The following is an 18,844-nucleotide window of genomic DNA, read 5'->3' on the forward strand; positions in this document are numbered from 1 at the left end:
ATCATCTCTGCATCCATCCCAGTTCTACACTCTGGGCTTTAGAGAACAAATCAGCTCCTATCTCTATTTGGTAACAGTCAGTTACCATGTTCCCCTAAGTCAGCAGTTCTCAAACCCTGTGGTGCATCAAAAGCACCATAGGAGCTTATTAAAATATAGATTCCTGGACCCCAACTGTAGAGCTTCTGATTTCGTGTCTGGAGTATGACCTGGGAATCCACATTTTTTATGAAATCTCCAAGTAGATCTGATGCAGGTGGTCTGACATAGTTGAAGAGAAAAATGGGGTTCGGGACACGCTTCCACAAAATATGACACCTTGGCCTATTGACTATTTCAAGCTGAAGGAATCTGAGAAATAAAATGAGCAGGAAGGATTTTCTGTCCTTTCTCTGAAGCAGGTCATATAACCCTCATGTGAGAGGTGCCCTCCCTTTATCAGGAAGAAAGAAACATCCTCATTTCTGAAGGCAATGGATACAGAGAGGAATCCGCATGACCAGGTCTTGCTAAGTTCCCCCAGTTTACCACACTTTACTGCTATCTTTGTCCTATCACCTCTTTCTGTGACTCTCCACTCTTCATCAAATCTAGCATTAAAATACTCCGGTTTAGCCATTTCTTCAGGTCTTCATTTCCTTATGAAGGTTCCTGTGTAGTGTAAAACTTCTATTACATGACTGTGTAATTTTTTACACAGCTTTTTCCTGGTAATCTGGCTTTGGCAATCTAATTTTTAGACCCAGCCAGAGACTCAAGGGTCTAGGACAACTTCTTTCCTTTCTTGTAAGACCCAGTTAAGTCTTTTTGTGTAAGCTCAATGCCCCCAACGTCTTCAGCAGTTCTTCATATGACACAGCTTATGTTCCCTCACTGTCCTGGCTGCTAAAGGCTACCTGCCAAAATACACTACAAAATATACCCATTAACCCCCCTTCCCCATCCTGACTTACTATTCTTCATAGCATGTATCCTTACCCAATGATGCTCTTATGTACTTGTTTAATATTTATCTCCCTGATTAGAATATAAGTTTCGTGAGGGCAGGAGAATTGTCCACCTTGCTCACTCATGACATTCCATTATTTCCACAGTCCTTGGCACATTAGCTGCTCCTAAATAAAGTTCTGTTTAATGAACAAATGAGTAGAATGGGAATGAAAAGCCAATTTAATTTAGAGAGTGTAACTATACAGAATGAATGACTCATCCTAAAGGAAAGTATTTGCTTAAGGTTTTTAGAAAAAGAATAAAAATGTTTGTATATACAATCTTTAAAAAAAATCTCATTATTGACTCAAGGCTATGGCAAATCTTTTAGTAGTACAGATATTTCGCAAGCCTTTGAATATAAAACTGAAACTGGAAGGATGAGTCAATGCAGGGCTCATTCATTATAGGTTGAGATTTAAAAAGCATCTTTAAAAGATGCATATCCTTCCCAAACAATGTAAAAATGCAGGAACAGAATGACCAATGTGAGAAGTGCAAATTTTAAATGTCAGGTGTTACAAAAATGTAAGCAGTCTTCAACGCTTATATAATTTTTGTCTAACATAGCTAACTCTTAGCTCTTGCTCTCTCTCTCCTCTCCCCTTGTAGGAGTATGGGTAATCGTTAGGAAAACAGAGAGAAATTAAATTCATTGTATATATTGTCTATTGTCAGAGGACTTCAGTGAAAACAAAAGGAAAATTTCAACTTCACTAGTAATTAAGGAAACACATTAAAACCACAATTAAATATCATTTGATACCTATTGGCAATAATGAGTAAATCGGTTAATTCCTTGGATTGGCATGAATAGAGAGCAACAAGACTCTTAGACTCTACTGGTGAGGTATATATCTGTGTGATCACTTTGGAAACATTTTGAGTTTTTTAGTAAACTCTGACATGAACGTATTACACTAACCAATGTTTCCACTTCAGAGGTTTTTAAATAGAAAAGTGGCAGTGTTTCTGAGCCACTAGACCTTTTAGGATTGTTTGGTAGCATTGGGTCTACCTAAGTGTGATGACTTCCTGCCTCAACCTGCCCATGGGTTTGTGCTCCTTTGGGTCAAATGTCTACAGCCTAGGTTTTTGTATTTCTTTCTTCCTCTTGTTAAAAGATAATTTCCAGAAGGTAACATCATGACTCACATACAGATATAAAGATGAATGTATTTAAAGAATTTATTTTATTCATATGATATCAAGCAGATATTATCATTGGTTCAAAGGATAAGTTAAAACAGCACAAGCTTAAATGAAGTAAAAGAATGTTGAGGTGAATTGCAAACGGAAACAAAACTGGGTTTTCCACAGTGGAAAGTAAAATCATCACCAGACTGGATAGAATTTATGTATCTATCAATTACCTATAATTTACGAAGAGTTGCCAACTAGCTCACAGAAGATGAACAGGGCTAGAATCTGATAACCCAGAAGGGTGTGCTAAAGATGGTGTACATAGTTTTCCACCGAAGTACCAATGCCTTACTGATACACTAGTCCAAATAGAATATTGTTTGGATCCCCCACACATGTGTCAAGGAGCACTTGACAGCTGGTATTCAGATGTAGGAAATCAACACTTCTCCTAAGTCAAAAGCCCAATATTTCAGATTGCTATAGACACAAATTCCAATGAGCTAAAAAGTGCTAGAGTATCAAAAGTCCCTGTTAGAAAGTCAAAGAAACTACCAGGTATACAGTAAGAGCTAAGGGTAGATGCAGGTTACGAATGTAAGGAAGCCTAGACTTGGAGTTAAAAGACATGGGCAAGCCTCAGGCCTCCACTTACTAATCTGTGACCTTGAGCCAATTCCTTCTGTCTGGCTTTCTCTTTAATACAAAACAAGAATTTTTATTGATGACTCTAAGTTCCCTTCAGGATCTAAGTGTTTGTTAGAGGAGCAAGCCAGTCCCTTCCACAGATGGCCCTATGGGAATGCCTAGGCATGGCGAGTTTTGACACAGGGCAGGGCACATCTGTTTGTGAACATGAGGAAGAACAGCTAGATTTGGGTGGTCCTAGATCCTTAGTGTGCAGTGCCAAAGCCCCAGCATCTGTGGGAAACTTGGAAAGTTCAGTAACAAAGGGAGAAGAAATGTTAGGAAGAAAGTTACTGAAGAACAACCTGCACCATTATAGGAAATGTGTCGCCAAGGTTGGCTCTGTCTCTACTCAGTGTGGGAACCAGTAGTGTATTAGTCAGGGTTTTCCAGAGAAATAGAATCAATAGGGTGTGTGTGTGTGTGTGTGTGTGTGTGTGTGTGTGTGTGTGTGTACACTGAAAGAAAGGGACTTATTTTAAGGAATTGGCTCATGCAGTTGTGGGGGCTGGCAAGTCCAGACTCTGCAGGGCAGGCGGGTAGGCTAGAAATTCCAGCAGGAATTGATGTTGTGGTCTTTTGTCCAAAGGCAGTCTGGAGATAGTATCCCTCCCTTCCCAGGGGAGCACAGTCATTCTTCGTAAGGCTTTCAACTGATTGGATGAGGCCCACCCACATTATGGAGGTAGTCCACTTTACTCAAATATTAACAATATTTTTCTGACTTACAAGCATAACATCTTTGTCCATTTACTTAGGTTGTCTTTAATTTTTCTTAGCCAATATTTTGTAGTTTTCAGTGTACAGGTCTTGCACATTTATTCTCAGATTTATCCCTATTATTTCACATTTGTAATGCATTATAAATGATGTTTTTAAAATTTCAATTTCTAATTGTATGTAGGAATACAATAATTTCTGTATATTGATTTTTATCTTACAACTTTGCTAAACTCACTTATTAGTTCTGATACAGGTTTTTTTGTAGATACCATTGGATTTTCTACATAGACAATTGTGTCATCTTCAAATTAAGACAGTTCCATTCATTTTTAATACAGATGCCTTTTCTTTCTCTCTCTGGTCCTCTTGCACTGGCTAGAATCTCTGGTACAATGTGGAAGTTACAGGAGTGGACATCCTTGCCTTTTTCCTGATCTTTGGGGAATAAGTGTTCAGTCATTCACCATTAAATATGTTAGGTTTTTCATAGAGCTGTTAATATGAGGTTGAGGAGGTTTTCTTTCTCTCTGTTGAGAAGTTTTTTTTTTTTTCTTTTAAAAATAGGATTAGATGGGGCGCCTGGGTGGCTCAGTTGGTTAAGCGACTGCCTTCGGCTCGGGTCATGATCCTGGAGTCCCGGGATCGAGTCCCGCGTTGGGCTCCCTGCTCGGCGGGGAGTCTGCTTCTCCCTCTGACCCTCCTCCCTCTCATGCTCTCTGTCTCTCATTCTCTCTGTCTCAAATAAATAAATAAAATTAAAAAAAAAAAATAGGATTAGATGTTTGATTTTGTCAAATGCTTTTCCTCATTTAAGATCATGCTTTTTTCTTTTAGCTTGTTAATATGACATAAAGTTGTCCATTATTATCCCTTTAATATTTATAGAATCTATATAATATCACAAAATATGTGATATTATATAATTTGTATCTTCTTTCTTTTCTTTTGCCCCCCTGATATATAGCCAGAAGTTTACCGGTTTTAACCTTCTCAAAGAACTGCTTTTAGTTTAATTCATTGTTTGTCTATTTTCTCCTTCATTGATTTTTCATTCTGTTATTTATTGTGTCTTTTCTTCTGCTTCTTTGGGCTTAATTTACTCTTTTTCTAATGAGCTGAGCTCATGTCTCTGAGAATGTTCTTTTTTTCTATTATAGGTGTTGGTGGTATAATTTTCTAAGTACTACTTTAGCAGTATCCCATAAGTTTTAATAGATTGTTTTCACTTTCATTTGATCAAGAGTACTTCTTAATTTCTCTTTTAATTTCTTCTTTGACCTATGGGATATTTAGAAGTATGTTCATAAATACTTGGGGATTTTCCAGAGATCTTCCTATAGTTGATTTTTAATTTAATTCTGATGTGATCAGAGAACATACTTTGTGTGATTTGAACACTTAATTTATTAAGTCATGTTTTATGCCCAGATATGTCCTATTGTAGTAAATATTTCTATTCGCAATTGGAAAGAACATATATTCTGTTTTTGTTGGCTGGAATGTTCTAGAAATTTCCAGTCAGTCAAGTTTGTTGTTTAAGACTTCTGTATCCTTGATGATTTTTTTGCCTACTTGTTCTAGTAATTATTGGGGAGGGGGTATTGAACTCTCTGAGGATAATTGTGGATTTGTATATTTCTCCTTGCAAATCAGTTTTAGCTTCATGTTATTAGGTACAAAAATGCTTAGGATTCCTAAGTTCTTTTGATGGATTGACCTTTTTATCACTATGAAATAAATATCTTTATCCCTGGTAATATTTTTTGCTCTGAAATCTACTTTGATGTTAATATAGTCAGTTTATATAGTTATAATTCGTGTATATATATATATTTGCATAATATATATATAACAGTTGATATTAATATAGTCAGTTACTATAGTTTTAATATTTAAGTGTTAGCATGGCATATCTTTTTCTTTTACTTTGAACTTATTTGTGTCTTTATATTTGTGTATTTTTTGGAAGCAGCATATAGTTTACACTTTGCTTTTTTATTCAGTCTGATAATTTCCACTTTTAAATTGGGGTATTTTGACCATTTATATTTAACGTGATTTGTTTGGCTAGGTCCAATCTATCATTTTGTTATTCATTTCCCAAACACATTTGTCTTATGTGTTCTTTGTTTCCTTCTTCTTCTTCTTCTTCTTTTTTTTAAAATTATTTTGTTTTAGGGCGCCTGGGTGGCTCAGTTGGTTAAGCGACTGCCTTCAGCTCAGGTCATGATCCTGGAGTCCTGGGATCGAGTCCCGCATCGGGCTTCCTGCTCAGCAGGGGGTCTCCTTCTCCGTCTGACCTTCCTCCCTCTCATGCTCTCTGTCTCTCATTCTCTCTCTCTCAAATAAATAAATAAAATCTTTAAAAAAAAATTATTTTGTTTTATTTTATTTTAAGTAGGCTCCACACCCAGTGTGGGGCTTGAACTTACGACCCCAAGATTAAATGTTGCACATTCCACCAACTGAGCCAGCCAGACGCCCCCTTCTTCTTCTAATTCTTTTGGATTTTTGAGTGTTTTATATGATTTCATTTTATCTTCTTTGTTGACCTATTAGCTATAGCTCTTTTCTTATTTTGGGGCTTGCTTTATGATTTACAGTATACATCTTCAACTTATGCTAACCTACCTTCAAGCAGTATTATATCACTTCACAAATAGTATTAGAATCTTACAGTAGTTTACTTCCATTTCCTTCCTCCTGGCCTTTATTGTTATGTTTATGCTATTTATGTTACATTGTCACACGTTTCACTTATCTATATGTTATAAACATCATAATACATTGTTGTTAATTTTGTTTCAACAGTTAAGTATATTTTTAAAAGATTTAAATAATAAAGAATTTCTTCAATATTTAACAACATAGTTATTTTCTGGTATTCTTCATTTTTTAAAGTAGATCCATATTTCCATCTGGTGTTATTTTCCTTCTTCATAAAGGACTTCATTTAACATTTCTTACAGGGTGCCTGGGTGGCTCAGTTGGTTAAACGGCCGACCCTTGGTTCCAGCTCAGGTCATGATCTCAGGGTCATGAGGTCAAGCTCTGCGTGGAGCCCTGTGTCAGGCTCCACACACAGCAAGGGGTCTGCTTGAGATTTTCTCTTTCTCCCTCTCCTCGTCCCCCTGCATACGGACATTCTCTATCTAAAGTAAAAATAAATAAAATCTTTAAAAAATAAATTTCTTATAATTCAGATCATCTGGTGATGACTTCTTTCAGCTTTGTATGTCTGAAAAAATTCTTTATTTTGCCTTTGTTTTTGAAAAATATTTTCACTGAGTATAGAATTCTTTCTCTTTTAATTCTTTAAAGATTTTGCTCCATTGCCTTCTCACTTGCATTGTTTCTGTTGAGGATTCTAATGTCATATTTATCTTTGTTCCTCTATATGTAACTCATCTTTTTTCTTTGGTTGCTTTTAAGATTTTCTCTTTATGACTGTTCTTGAGTAATTTGATTATGAATCCTTTGGTGTAGTTTCCTCCAAGTTTTTTTGTTTGTGTGCTTGGACTTAGATCTGTTAGTTTGTAGTTGTTATCAAATTTGGAAAAATTTTAACCATAATTTCTTCAAATATTTTCTCTGTACCCTTCTTTCTTCCCCTCTTCAGGGACTCTAATTTCATGTATTGAGGCCACTTGAAGTTGTCCAGCAGTTCACTAATGCGTGTTTTATGTTTTTTTTTTATTTATTTTTTTGCATGGCAATCCAAATTTATTGAACTACTGGTGCTAAGTTATACAAAATTGCACCACTTTAATTAAGGCTTTCAGTTTACACTTGGCTACCTCAGAGTACTTGTAACATTAGGTTGGTTAATTTAAATACTGTGACTCACAGTATTTAAGACACACAATCTTTACACCCAAACGGTTAATGCATACAAAGCAACAAGACATTGTTAAATAAAACAGCAATAGTTACTACAACTTAGGCCTTGTGACCAATCACACATGATTAAAATTACTTGCCACATTCACATCCACAGTACTCTTCCACAATTTAACATCTCAACCAAAACATTACACCTGTGAAACAACCACTAACAGGCAGAAATACTAAACCTGTATATTTGGTATTGCAAATACACTTACGCATGAGCAAGCAAGGGATTCACAGTGAGAATCTACAGCTGCAGAAGCCTGAAAATGATTTACAAAAATTGTTAAATCATTAAAAAATTGTTTGAAAATATACACTTCTTGTTGTAGACCCCCACTGTACACACAGCTATAAACATTGCTCCCTATGTAAACAAAAAAGGAAACATAATAGAAGATTTGACAAGTCTGGACATTTCCTGCCCAACAGATATTAAAAGCAATATTTTTAATCTAAGACATTATACTGAAAGGACTATTATATTTTATTTATTTTTTTTTTTAAGATTTTATTTATTTATTTGAGAGAGAGAATGAGATAGAGAGAGCATGAGAGCGGGGAGGGTCAGAGGGAGAAGCAGACTCCCTGCTGAGCAGGGAGCCCAATGCGGGACTTGATCCCGGGACTCCAGGATCATGACCTGAGCCGAAGGCAGTCGCTTAACCAACTGAGCCACCCAGGCACCCAGGACTATTATATTTTAAAGACAAGATCACTGTCTCCACAGATTTTTTTTAATTTAAAAAAACTTTATAGCTGTGTCAATCAAAGCGCTTATTTGTACAATACAATGATAATGACCTTGAATTTATTTTTAAAAATTACAATAAACTACAAGTATCAAAGAAGCAAAGTTATCTGGAGTAGTCTATATAGGAGCTCTTTGGACTTTATTATGCTAAAATAGTGGTGCTTTTAGGATTTACATTATTGTACTCCCCAATACAAAGTATGGGGCATGTTAAAGTATACAGTACACCATTTTCATGCATGTACAACATAGGTGGATGAAAAACGTCTCTTAGCAATAATACTGGATTGCAGCCTCTGGTTTTACCAGCTGCATACTCTAGGACTATTATATAAGTTAACATCTCTCTTGTGATACTGGAAAGTGATTAAAATGCGCAAACTGATGTAGTAGCTTTCATCTGCCTCCTAAAGGGTCCCACCACAGAAAGTCCATTTAAGATGTTGGTAGGGTTAACAAATTTGGAATGTTGGCGAGATTGAACTGGGCAACAGCTCTTCAGACCTGGCTAAGAGCTACAATGTATTTAATATATTAAAGCAGCTGACATGTTGACTTTTTGCAGGCCTTCCCAGGCGCTGGAGTTTTTCTGTTAATTTGCCACACTAGGTCATAAAAGATCTCATTAACGTTTATTTTTGATTTTGCAGAAGATTCTAAGAATGCACAGTTGTTCATTGTCTTTCTAGATTTTGACCTTGTTCCTTTCCTACAACTCTTTCATCTTCCAAGTCACACTTATATACCAACCAGAATCACAGGAACATCATCAGTGTCTTTAACTTGAAGAATCTGCTCTCTCAGATCTTGTAAATCATTAAATGTGGACTGTGCTGTGATGGAATAAACTAATGCAAAGCCTTGTCCATTTTTCATGTATAAATCTCTCACTGCGGTAAATTGTTCAGTTCCTGCAGTATCCAACATTTCAAGCATACACTGTTGTCCATCTACTTCAACTTGCTTTCTCTAAGCGTCTTCTATCATAGGATCATATTTTTCAACAAAAATTCCTTGACCAAACTATACAGTCACAGCAGATTTTCCAGCGCCTCCTGAGCCAAGAACAACTAGCTTATACTCACGCATGGTGCAGACTTGTCACAAGCTAGTACTCTCAGCTGTCACCGGGCCCCCACAGCCCGTGTCGCCCCAAGCCTTGCGCTCCCTCCGGGTTGCTGCTCACGGCGCCAAGGCGGTCCTGCCGCCGCCGCCACCGCCGCTGCCCCGGCTCTCTTTTTATTTTTTAATTTTTTTTTTCTTCTGTATTTCATTTTGTATAGTTTCTATTGTCATGTTTTCAAGTTTACTAATCTTTTTTTTCCTCAGTATCTCAATTCTGCCAATTCTATTCTGTGTGTGCGTGTGTGTATATATATGTATATATACAAAAAAAAAAAAATATATATATATATATATATGTCTCAGACATTGTAGTTTTCATTTCCAAAAAGTCTGGTTGGGTCTTTTTTGTATCTCTTTGTCTCCATTTAACTTCTTGAACATATGGAATACAGTTCAAATAAGTGTTTTAATATTGTTCTCTGTTAATTTTATTATCTGTGTTACTTCTGGATCCATTTCAGTTAGTTGACGTTCTCCTCATTATGGGTCGTATTTTCCTGCATGCCTGATAATCTCTGACTGGATGCTGGCGTTGTCAGTTTTATCTTTTTGTGTGCTGGATATTTTTGTATCCCTATAAATATCTTTGTGCTTTGTTCTAGGATAAAGTTAAATTACAGGCATACTTTGTTTTATTGCACTTTGCTTTATTGTGCTTCACAGATTCTTACAAATTGAAGGTTTATGGCAACCCTTCCTCAAGTTTAAGTCCATTGGCGCCATTCTAACAGTATTTGCTCACTCTGTGTCACCGTGTCACATTTTGGTAATTCTCACGGTATTTCAAACTTTTCTATTATTATTATTATATTTGTTATAGTAATCTGTGATCAGTAATCACAACTTGTTGAATGTTTAGATGATGGTTAACATTTTTTAGCAATAAAGTATTTTAAAGTATGTACTTTGTTTAGACATAATGCTATTGCACATTTAGTAGACCACAGAATAGTGATCTATAACTTTCATATGAACCAGGAAACCAAAAAGTTCATTTGACTTACCTAATTAAAATAGTTGATCTATTGCAGTAATCTGGAACTGAACCCATAAGTATCTCTGAGGTATGCCTGTATTGGAAACAGTTTCATCCTTTTGGATCTTGTTTTTAAGATCCGTTAGGTAAAAGCAGAGCCATGTTTAGGGCTAATATTTCCTCACTACTGAAGCAAGACACTTCTGAGTACTCTATCCAATGTCCTATGAATTATGATTTTAATCAGTCTGGCTGGTAGAAACACATTATTCCCAGCCCTCTATGAGCATCAGGCACTAGTTCCTTTAATCTTCTTAGATGGTTCTTTCCACAGCCTTGGGTAGTTTCCTCCCATGCATGTGCCGATCAGTACTCTGCTGAATACCCAAGAGGCCTTCCGCAGATGTTCAGGGTTCTTTGTAGCTCTCTGCTGGTACTCTGTCCTATATGCTCTAGCTGCCTTGGTGTCTCCCAACACATGGTGGTAGGCGTTGAAATACAACTGGTCAGATGTAATCCCTCAGTTTTGCCCACATTGCTCCTGGAAGAGTTCAAGTCTAGCTCTTTACAGGAAAAACAATAACCTCACTGGAAGCTGATCAGGAACATGCAAAAGTTCCAAAATTTCTATATTTCTTTTCTTTTGCAGTTAAGGTTTCTTTCAGTAGACCCAGAGCCCGTCTTGAATGAAGTCTAGGGACACTTTCCATCTCACTCCTTCTTTATAGTCCCCTCAGTCTTTTCTGCCTTTCTTCCCTCTCTTCAGGGTCCTGCTCTCTCTGAGGGAAGCCTAGAAATTCTTGGAGGATTTTATAGGCTTTGTTCCTGGCTCCACCCTGGAACGACAGTGTTTGGCCATTATGATTTCTTAGACATAAGTCTCTCACAGTTTTCTGAGTGGAACACAAATAAGATCAAAAAGCCTTCCACTTGCTGACATGGACCAGGTCTCAAAAGACAACTTTGGTGTATTTAATAGTCTTTGTTTCTTTACTTTGTCTTACCAAAGACTTTGTCAACCTGCACTGAAGAGCATAAGAAAGGAGAAATGAGGAAAAATAAAAGCACCATTTTGCCTCAAAGGTACTTTTCTTTTTTTTTTTTTAAAGATTTTATTTATTTATTTGAGAGAGAGGAGAGCTAGAGAGAGCGCATGAGCAGGGGGGAGGGGCTGGGGGAGAGAGAGAAGCAGACTCCCTGCTGAGCAGGGAGCCCAATGCAGGGCTCCATCCCAGGACCCCGGGATCATGACCTGAGCCGAAGGCAGCTGCTTAACCAACTGAGCCACCCGGGTGCCCTTCAAAGATACTATTCTTCAAATTAAATAGTTTATACAGGCTTTGGAGATCAGCCTAAGAAATTCACCACCATTAATTTGGTGGGGATACACCTACATTCCAAGCAATAGCTTTTGCTGGGGACTTTCTGTAGAGAGCATGATTTTAATGTGAAAAAACCAATGTATCTAAATAGACAATAAAACTAAAAAAGACCAAGTCTTCCCAAATTTTCAATTTTTTTAAGTAGAAAATTTTTATTTTTATGTAGGCAAATTTATCAATCTTTTCTTTTTTGTTTCTCCCCCTTACATCAAAAACTAAACTTTATTAGCTGGATTCATGTCAGTTTTTTGTTTGTTTGTTTGTTTGTTTTTAATCAATGAGATGGAGGTTCAGAGACTTAAATAATCTTAGCCTTTCACTTCTTGTCATCTTGAACAAGTCATTTCATCTCACCAAGAACAGTTTTCTACACCAGTAAAACAAAGATTTAGTGTTCTAGAGAGCTTCTTTGTCGTGGTTTAAAAATGTGTCCACAAATTACTTGATACTCCTCCCTTTAAGAGGTGGAACTTAATTTCTCTCTCATTGAATGTGGTCTGGACTAAATGACTTACTTGTAATGAACAAAAGATGAAGGAAGTGATGGTATGTCACTTCTAGGCCTTGGTCATAAAAGGTATTGTGGGTTTCCTCTTGTGCTTTCTCTCTGGATCCCTGCTTCCGAGGGAAGCCGTCTTCTATGTTATGAAGATACTCAAGCAGTTCTCTGTAGGGGCCCGTGTGGCAGGGAACTGAGGCCTTCTCCCAACAGATAGTAAGAAACTGAGGCTTTCTACCATCAGTCAAGTGAGTACACCATCTTGAAAATAAATCATGTGGCTCTAGTCAAGCCTTTAGATGACTGCAGCCCTGGCCGACATCTTGACCGTAATTTCATGAGAGACCCTGAGCCAGAATTACTCAGATAAATTGCTTCTAAATTCCCAACCCTTACAAACTGTGAGATGACAGATGTTTGTTTTAAGACATTAAATTTTGGAGTAATTTGTTGTGTAGCAACAGAAAACTAATATATCCTTATATATATTATAACCTTACAGATACTTCCTGTTTATGATTCTGTAATTTAAATGTGGGAGGATGTATCTCTAGTTGCCTGTTGCTTTTACTAATAGTTTACAAAGTGCTTAGCCTGTTATATTTTAAAACTCTTCCTTGAAAAGTCTGCATTCCATATGCCATTTTAGGCAGAAAACTAAATAACATATTTGAGTAGAGATATTTTCCAACTGGATATTTACTATTTTAATAGCTTATATATTTTAATGAGATGAGACCTTGAGAAAATTATCACTTTCCATAGAGTTCTAAAGCAGGAAAAAGCTCTTTGGTCTTTGGAGGGCCAACAGGAACTATGTAGACCCTTGCAGTGTGTTGTGTTAAGTAAATTTTCCTAAGAGGGGCGCCTGGGTGGCTTAGTCGGTTAAGCATCTGCCTTCAGCTCAAGTCATGATCCCAGGGTCCTGGGATCCAAAGCAGTGTCTTCAGGCTCCCTGCTCAGCGGGAGTCTGCTTCTCTCTCTGCCCCTCCCCCAACTCATTCTCTCTCTCTCTCTCTCTCTCTCTCTCATAAATAAATAAAATCTTTAAAAAAACAAAACAAAACAAAAGCATTTCCCTAAGAAAGAATATGGATACCTTTTACCAGATTTTCAGAGATTCTTCCCTGCCCCTGCCTCCCGCCCAAAAGAGTTTAGAACCACTGGCTCCCATTTCTATCTGTGAGAATTGAGGTACATAGAGGTAAGTGATTTGGGATTACCCAACAGAGAGCCTCTCACTCTTAACTCAGTTTCAGACTCCAGTCTGAGAGGTAAATTCTCCCTACACGAGGCAGCTCAGGGCAGAGCTGGTCTTTGCAGTGTTCTCAAGTGCCTAGACCCTCAGGGCCTTTACACTTACTCTTTTGCTATTGCATATCTCCTGCTCATTTAATCATCAAACTGCTTCAGGAAGTGGGTGTGGAATAGATCTTCCCAAAAGACCCCTCTTGCTGACAGATCTTTTGTCTTGGTTCCCGTCAGTTTTGCCCTTATATTGAAGCACATGGGAGCTCAACCAAAGTGCTTTTTGACCATGGTACCTGCCAGAATTCAGAACTACGCCACGGAGGAAATCCATTAGACTTATCTGACCTGATTACTACAGACATATCACTTACATGTTTCTTCAGTACTTTTTGAAATCTTCACGTCTTTGCAGTACTGTTACTCATCTCTTTCTGAACTAAGCCAGATGTGAATATTATCATCATAATAAATTAAGAGATTTGGGTTGAAGGATCAGAAATCAAAGTTAAGTTCTAATATTTATGTTAGTTCAGAATTCATTCTTGCCTATTTAGAAATTAAAAATTGCTAGGAACCATCTAGAGATGCCTGGAAAACAAGTAGAAATCCTTAATTGGAGAGCTGGAACATATCTTGCATTCCTCTTACATCTTGCACAGGACGGGTCATTCATTAGATTCTCTTTAGATACTTCATCATCAATAGTATCGAGCCTGGGCTGATTAAAGCTAAGGGAGCTCATGTTATAAATGACCAGGCCTAACAGAAAGAATGTAGGAAATCCTGGTTTTACCTCTGACTTTTATACCTTAAACTATCTGTACTTCAGCTTTCCCAAAACTTCACCCATATAGATTTGCCATCCATTCCCACCATCCCCATGTACTCCAGAACGCAATCTTTTTACTTTAGCTACAGCCAGGTCAGAGAAGCCATGACTGAAACGACAGCCTGGAGAAACTGAGGCTGAAGAATCTGTGCCAATGCCATGAACTGCCCCCAAGGCTTAAGCTGGACTCCTGGCTCTCCCTCCTCCCACCTAGCTCCAGTAGGTGTCTCCTGTGAACAGGTTCCTGGGCTTGGCCAAGTGACCTAGCATGGTCCTGGCCACCATTCAGGGGTTCTGTAAGAGCACTGCCCCTGCTCCCCGATGGTGGGAACAGAGACTCAAAGCCTTGGAAACATTCCCAGGATCTCTCAATGCAAATGTTTCCAGCAAATTCAGCATTAGATCCTACCTTGTAAAACAGTCTTGTAGCACAAAGATAAAGTGAAATGACCGAGGTGCTAATCAGGTACGTTTATTTTTCCATAAACAGAAAGATATGGGAATATTTGGCAAGAAGAGGGTCGTATTTTGCATTTAGGTGAATTTTTTTTTTTTTTTGAAAAGTAAAAACAGCTTTATATTTAAAGTACAGTAATTCTAAAATAACAGATCAGCCTTGTCTGAGGAATGGCAGGAAAATCTTTTGACAAGGAAATTAGGTTTATTTTTAAACTTCCAAGGGGTTGAATTTAATTATAGATGGCAGCAAAGAGCAAAGATCCTTGAAAGTTTTTTAAAGAAAAACTAAGGTGTAAGGTGTTTGTTCTATAAGGATAATCTATTCCACTGTGTATGTGTCTGTATATTTTAAAGGGGAGAATAAAGAATAAAGAAAAAGGGGGAAAAAACCTTTTTGTGTTGTTCTTTGAATCTATCCAGAAAGTATGGAAATTGATTAAACGGAGTAATTTAGGAAGACAAATATGGTTTTGGTGATTATATCAAAAAACATACCTACTCCAGGGGTGCCTCGATGGCTCAGTCGATTAAGCATCTGACTCTTGGTTTCAGCTCTGGTCATGATCTCAGGGTCCTGAGATTGAGCCCCACGTCGGGCTCCATGCTCAGTGTGGAGTCTGCTTGTCCCTCTCCCTCTACCCCCCACCCCATATCCCCCGCCCTCCACCCCCCCCAGAATAAATAAATAAAATCTTTAAGAAAAAAATATACCAGGCACCTGGGTGGCTCAGTTGGTTAAGCATCTGCCTTCAGCTTAGGTCGTGATCCCAGGGTTTTGGCATGGAGCCCTGCATTGGCTTCCCCGCTCACCAGTGGGTCTGCTTCTCCCTCACCCTCTGCCCCTCCTCCCTACTTGTGTTCTTTCTCTCAAATAAATAAAATCTTTTAAAAAAAAACCCATACCTACTCTGTACCTCGAGATGGACATGTAGCTCAGCAGACTGATTCAGTAGTAATTAGGCTATGATCATTTTTGCTATCTACAAATTGCTTCAGAGGGGACTTTTCAAAGCAGAGTCAAAATTTATACAGTGAGATTACAAATTATTTTATAATAATGCTAACACATAAAATGATGACTTTTACTAGAAGGGCTGTCTAAATTTCAGTTTTCTTAAAGAATTAGATACTTTGATTTTGCATGCAAAATATGCCAAATATTATAAAGCAATATTAAAAGGGAAATACACATAGCAGAAAATATAAAAGTAAGAGCCAAGTTAATAAATTGTATACCTTTCACTACCTAGTATGGTAATATTGGTGCTCAAGAAATATTTACTATTAAAAAACAAGGCATGGCAGTGGTTCCAGAGCATATCCACTATACAATGAAATGATAACTAAAAATGTTTTATTTTACTCTTTTATTTTGTAGGTATTATTACTTGGCATTCAAAGCACATGAAACACCTCTTGCCAGCAAAGAGAGCTGTGTTGCTATCTTGGAAAAATCCAGATTAGATCACTGGGTGCTGGGAAAAACAAAGGTAGTTTTTTCTTTTTTGTTCATATTGTCACCTGTGATGCTCTGCTGTGTATCTTTGTCTCTTGTCAGTGATATGAATGGCTCTGTAAGTTGTGTGGCTTAGCAGACAAAACCCCAGCCTAACATTGATCTTTGCTGGTCTTGGGTCAGGAGTCCTAGGACCTCTGGACAAGAAGAGGAGGGTTCCCTCCTATTCTGCATGTAGTTTGAGAGAACCACTTAGCATTTCTAGAATGAGAACTTTGAGTTTATTTTAAAATGTCCCTTTTAAAATGTTGCTTATTACAGCACCTCATGGAAATACACAAATCTTATTAATGACAAGAATGAGCATCTTTTATAGTTTTGTCCCATTTTTCATTAGACTCATGTGTTTTTTACTATGTACCCTGATTAGTAGTCTCATCGTGTATAGCTCTTCATTTAGGGAACATCCCATCCCTGACCCAGGTTTTTATGATCCGTTCTGAATTGCCGTACAAAGCCAGTCTTAGTCTGAGTGTGGATGGCAACACGGTTGCTCCTCAGCAGAAATTAGATCACTGTGGATCATTTAGGTCGTTCTCCTTCTGAACTTCCATCGTTGGCTGTGGGGGATCAGTTCTGTTGGTTAGTGCCTCCATCAGAGGCTGTGGAGATAGATAGTAGAAATCAAATTAAGAAAACAGAACTCCTGGCAGCTATAAAGCAGACTTGGAGAACATTTGGGATCTCCTAAATCCCATTAACCTCATCATCTGTTTGTATCAGTAATCAAGGATTGGCTTAACCTTAGAAGGGGTATTGTGTTTGCTCCCAAGAAGTCAGTAATGCTAGCATAAAAGAAGTCACTGTAAACTTTATGTAGATAACGGTTTTAATGTTTTTAATAAGAATTCTCTGGAGTCAGGGCGCCTGGGCGGCTCAGTTGGTTAAGCGTCTGCCTTCGGCTCAGGTCATGGTCCCAGAGTCCTGGGATCAAGCCCCACATCGGGCTCCCTGCTCAGCGGGAAGCCTGCTTCTCCTTCTCCCACTCCCCCGCTTGTGTTCCCTCTCTGTCAAATAAAAAAAAATCTTAAAAAAAAAAAAAGAATACTCTGGAGTAGACTGACCCTCTGTTTGGGAGCCCATATGTAATGCTAAAACTAATATCTCATTTCAGGTTTTTCTCAAATATTATCATGTCGAGCAGTTAAATTTGTTGCTGCAAGAAGTCATAGGCAGAGTGGTTGTGCTGCAGGCATATGCCAAGGGGTGGCTTGGAGCCAGGAGATACAAAAGAATCAGAGAGAGGAGAGAGAAGGCGGCGATTGCCATTCAGTCAGGTAAACGGTCCTGAATCTTGGCATTTCGTCAAGTACTGGGGCCACTCATCTGTTGCTTTTCTCAATGGCTTCTTTTCTTCTTCTACCCTTCCTTCCCTTCTTCCTTCCTTTCTTCCTTGCTTCAGCAAATATTTACTGAGTGCCTATTGTAGGCCCTGGGCTAGATGCTGGGAATCTAGCCATGAGCAAGACTACCATGGTCCCTCTGACCTCCACATAAGCAAACAAGCCATCACAACACACTGTGGTGAGAAGCACGGTGGAGGGAGTGTGAAGTGGGCAGAGGGAAAACCCAAATCACACAGACCTGTGCCCCTTCTCCCAGATGACTGATATAATATACACCCCAGGCCCATCACCAAGTTCTCAGCATCAGAATTACTTCACCAAGTTCTCAGCATCAGAATTACTAATGCCCTTTCAGGAAGGCTTTTCTAGCACAGACAGAGCTTATAAACCAGGGGAGCAAATCACCAGGCTCTCTCATATGCCCAGCCCATGCAGTGTCTCTTTGCACATGTGGGTGTCATTTGTGTTACAAACAGCATCTGAGCTTCTGTGCTGTTGATGAGTGGTTATGAAAGCATCAGTCTTGAACATAGTGGACAGTTTCCTTTGTGCTCTCATAACCCAGAATCCCATTGTCCGCTCTGGCCTTCATGACCGCACTCAGCAACATGGGGAGCTGTGATGCTAATGGGAAGGACAAAAAGGTGAAGTGGTCATGCTCCTGGTGGGCAGCTTAATGTCCCAGTCCACTGTCTGTAGGACTCAGCACACCCCCAGAGATTTCTCTTTCTCCTCTCCTTCTCCATTTTCCTTGCCTTCTGCCTTACTCTTGCATCATTTCCTTCTCCCGAAGCACTGTTCTTGGCACATGGTTCACCCTTACCAAATGCAGGTGTGCTACTAATTATCCCCCATGACTCCCTTCTTTATTTTTTATTATTTATTTGACAGAGTGAGAGAGAGAGAGTGCACAAGCAGGGGGGATGGCAAGCAGAGGGAGATGCAGGCTCCCCACTGAGCAGGGAGTGAGATGTGGGACTCGATCCCAGGACCCTGGGATCATACCCAAGCCCAAGGCAGATGCTTAACCGACTGAGCCACCCAGGCACCCTGACTCCCTTCTTTATTTTTCACTCCTTCAAATTTCATGTTCATACCTTCCTCCCAAATAAAAAAATCAAACAGATCAGGCTATTCCAGTTCTTTCCTACCATCCCCACAAACCACCCTACTCCCAAGTCTTGAACACAGAGCTTCCTCCAGGGATTAGAATGACAGGGAACAGCCTCACCTGGGATAGAGGTCCCCAGTGATTCATAAGTAGAATCCAGAGTGT

General features: G+C 38.6%; 1 protein-coding gene and 1 pseudogene across 1 annotated transcript in view; one reads left to right on the forward strand and one right to left on the reverse strand.

Moving 5' to 3' along the window:
* MYO3B (myosin IIIB) overlaps window positions 1-18,844 on the forward strand; it is a 395,903-nt gene that overhangs the window by 236,353 nt on the left and 140,706 nt on the right. Inside the window, exons 26-27 of the mRNA XM_064585824.1 lie at window positions 16,085-16,196; window positions 17,337-17,499. Of these exons, the coding sequence (XP_064441894.1) occupies window positions 16,085-16,196; window positions 17,337-17,499 (275 nt within the window). The remainder of the gene's footprint in view (window positions 1-16,084; window positions 16,197-17,336; window positions 17,500-18,844) is intronic.
* Window positions 8,716-9,274, reverse strand: LOC123839311 (ras-related protein Rap-1b-like; annotated as a pseudogene).

The sequence above is a fragment of the Mirounga angustirostris genome, unplaced genomic scaffold (assembly GCF_029215605.1).
Source record: "Mirounga angustirostris isolate CCGP_5_RB_7025 unplaced genomic scaffold, mMirAng1.0.hap1 SCAF_3, whole genome shotgun sequence".
Lineage (NCBI taxonomy): Eukaryota > Metazoa > Chordata > Mammalia > Carnivora > Phocidae > Mirounga > Mirounga angustirostris.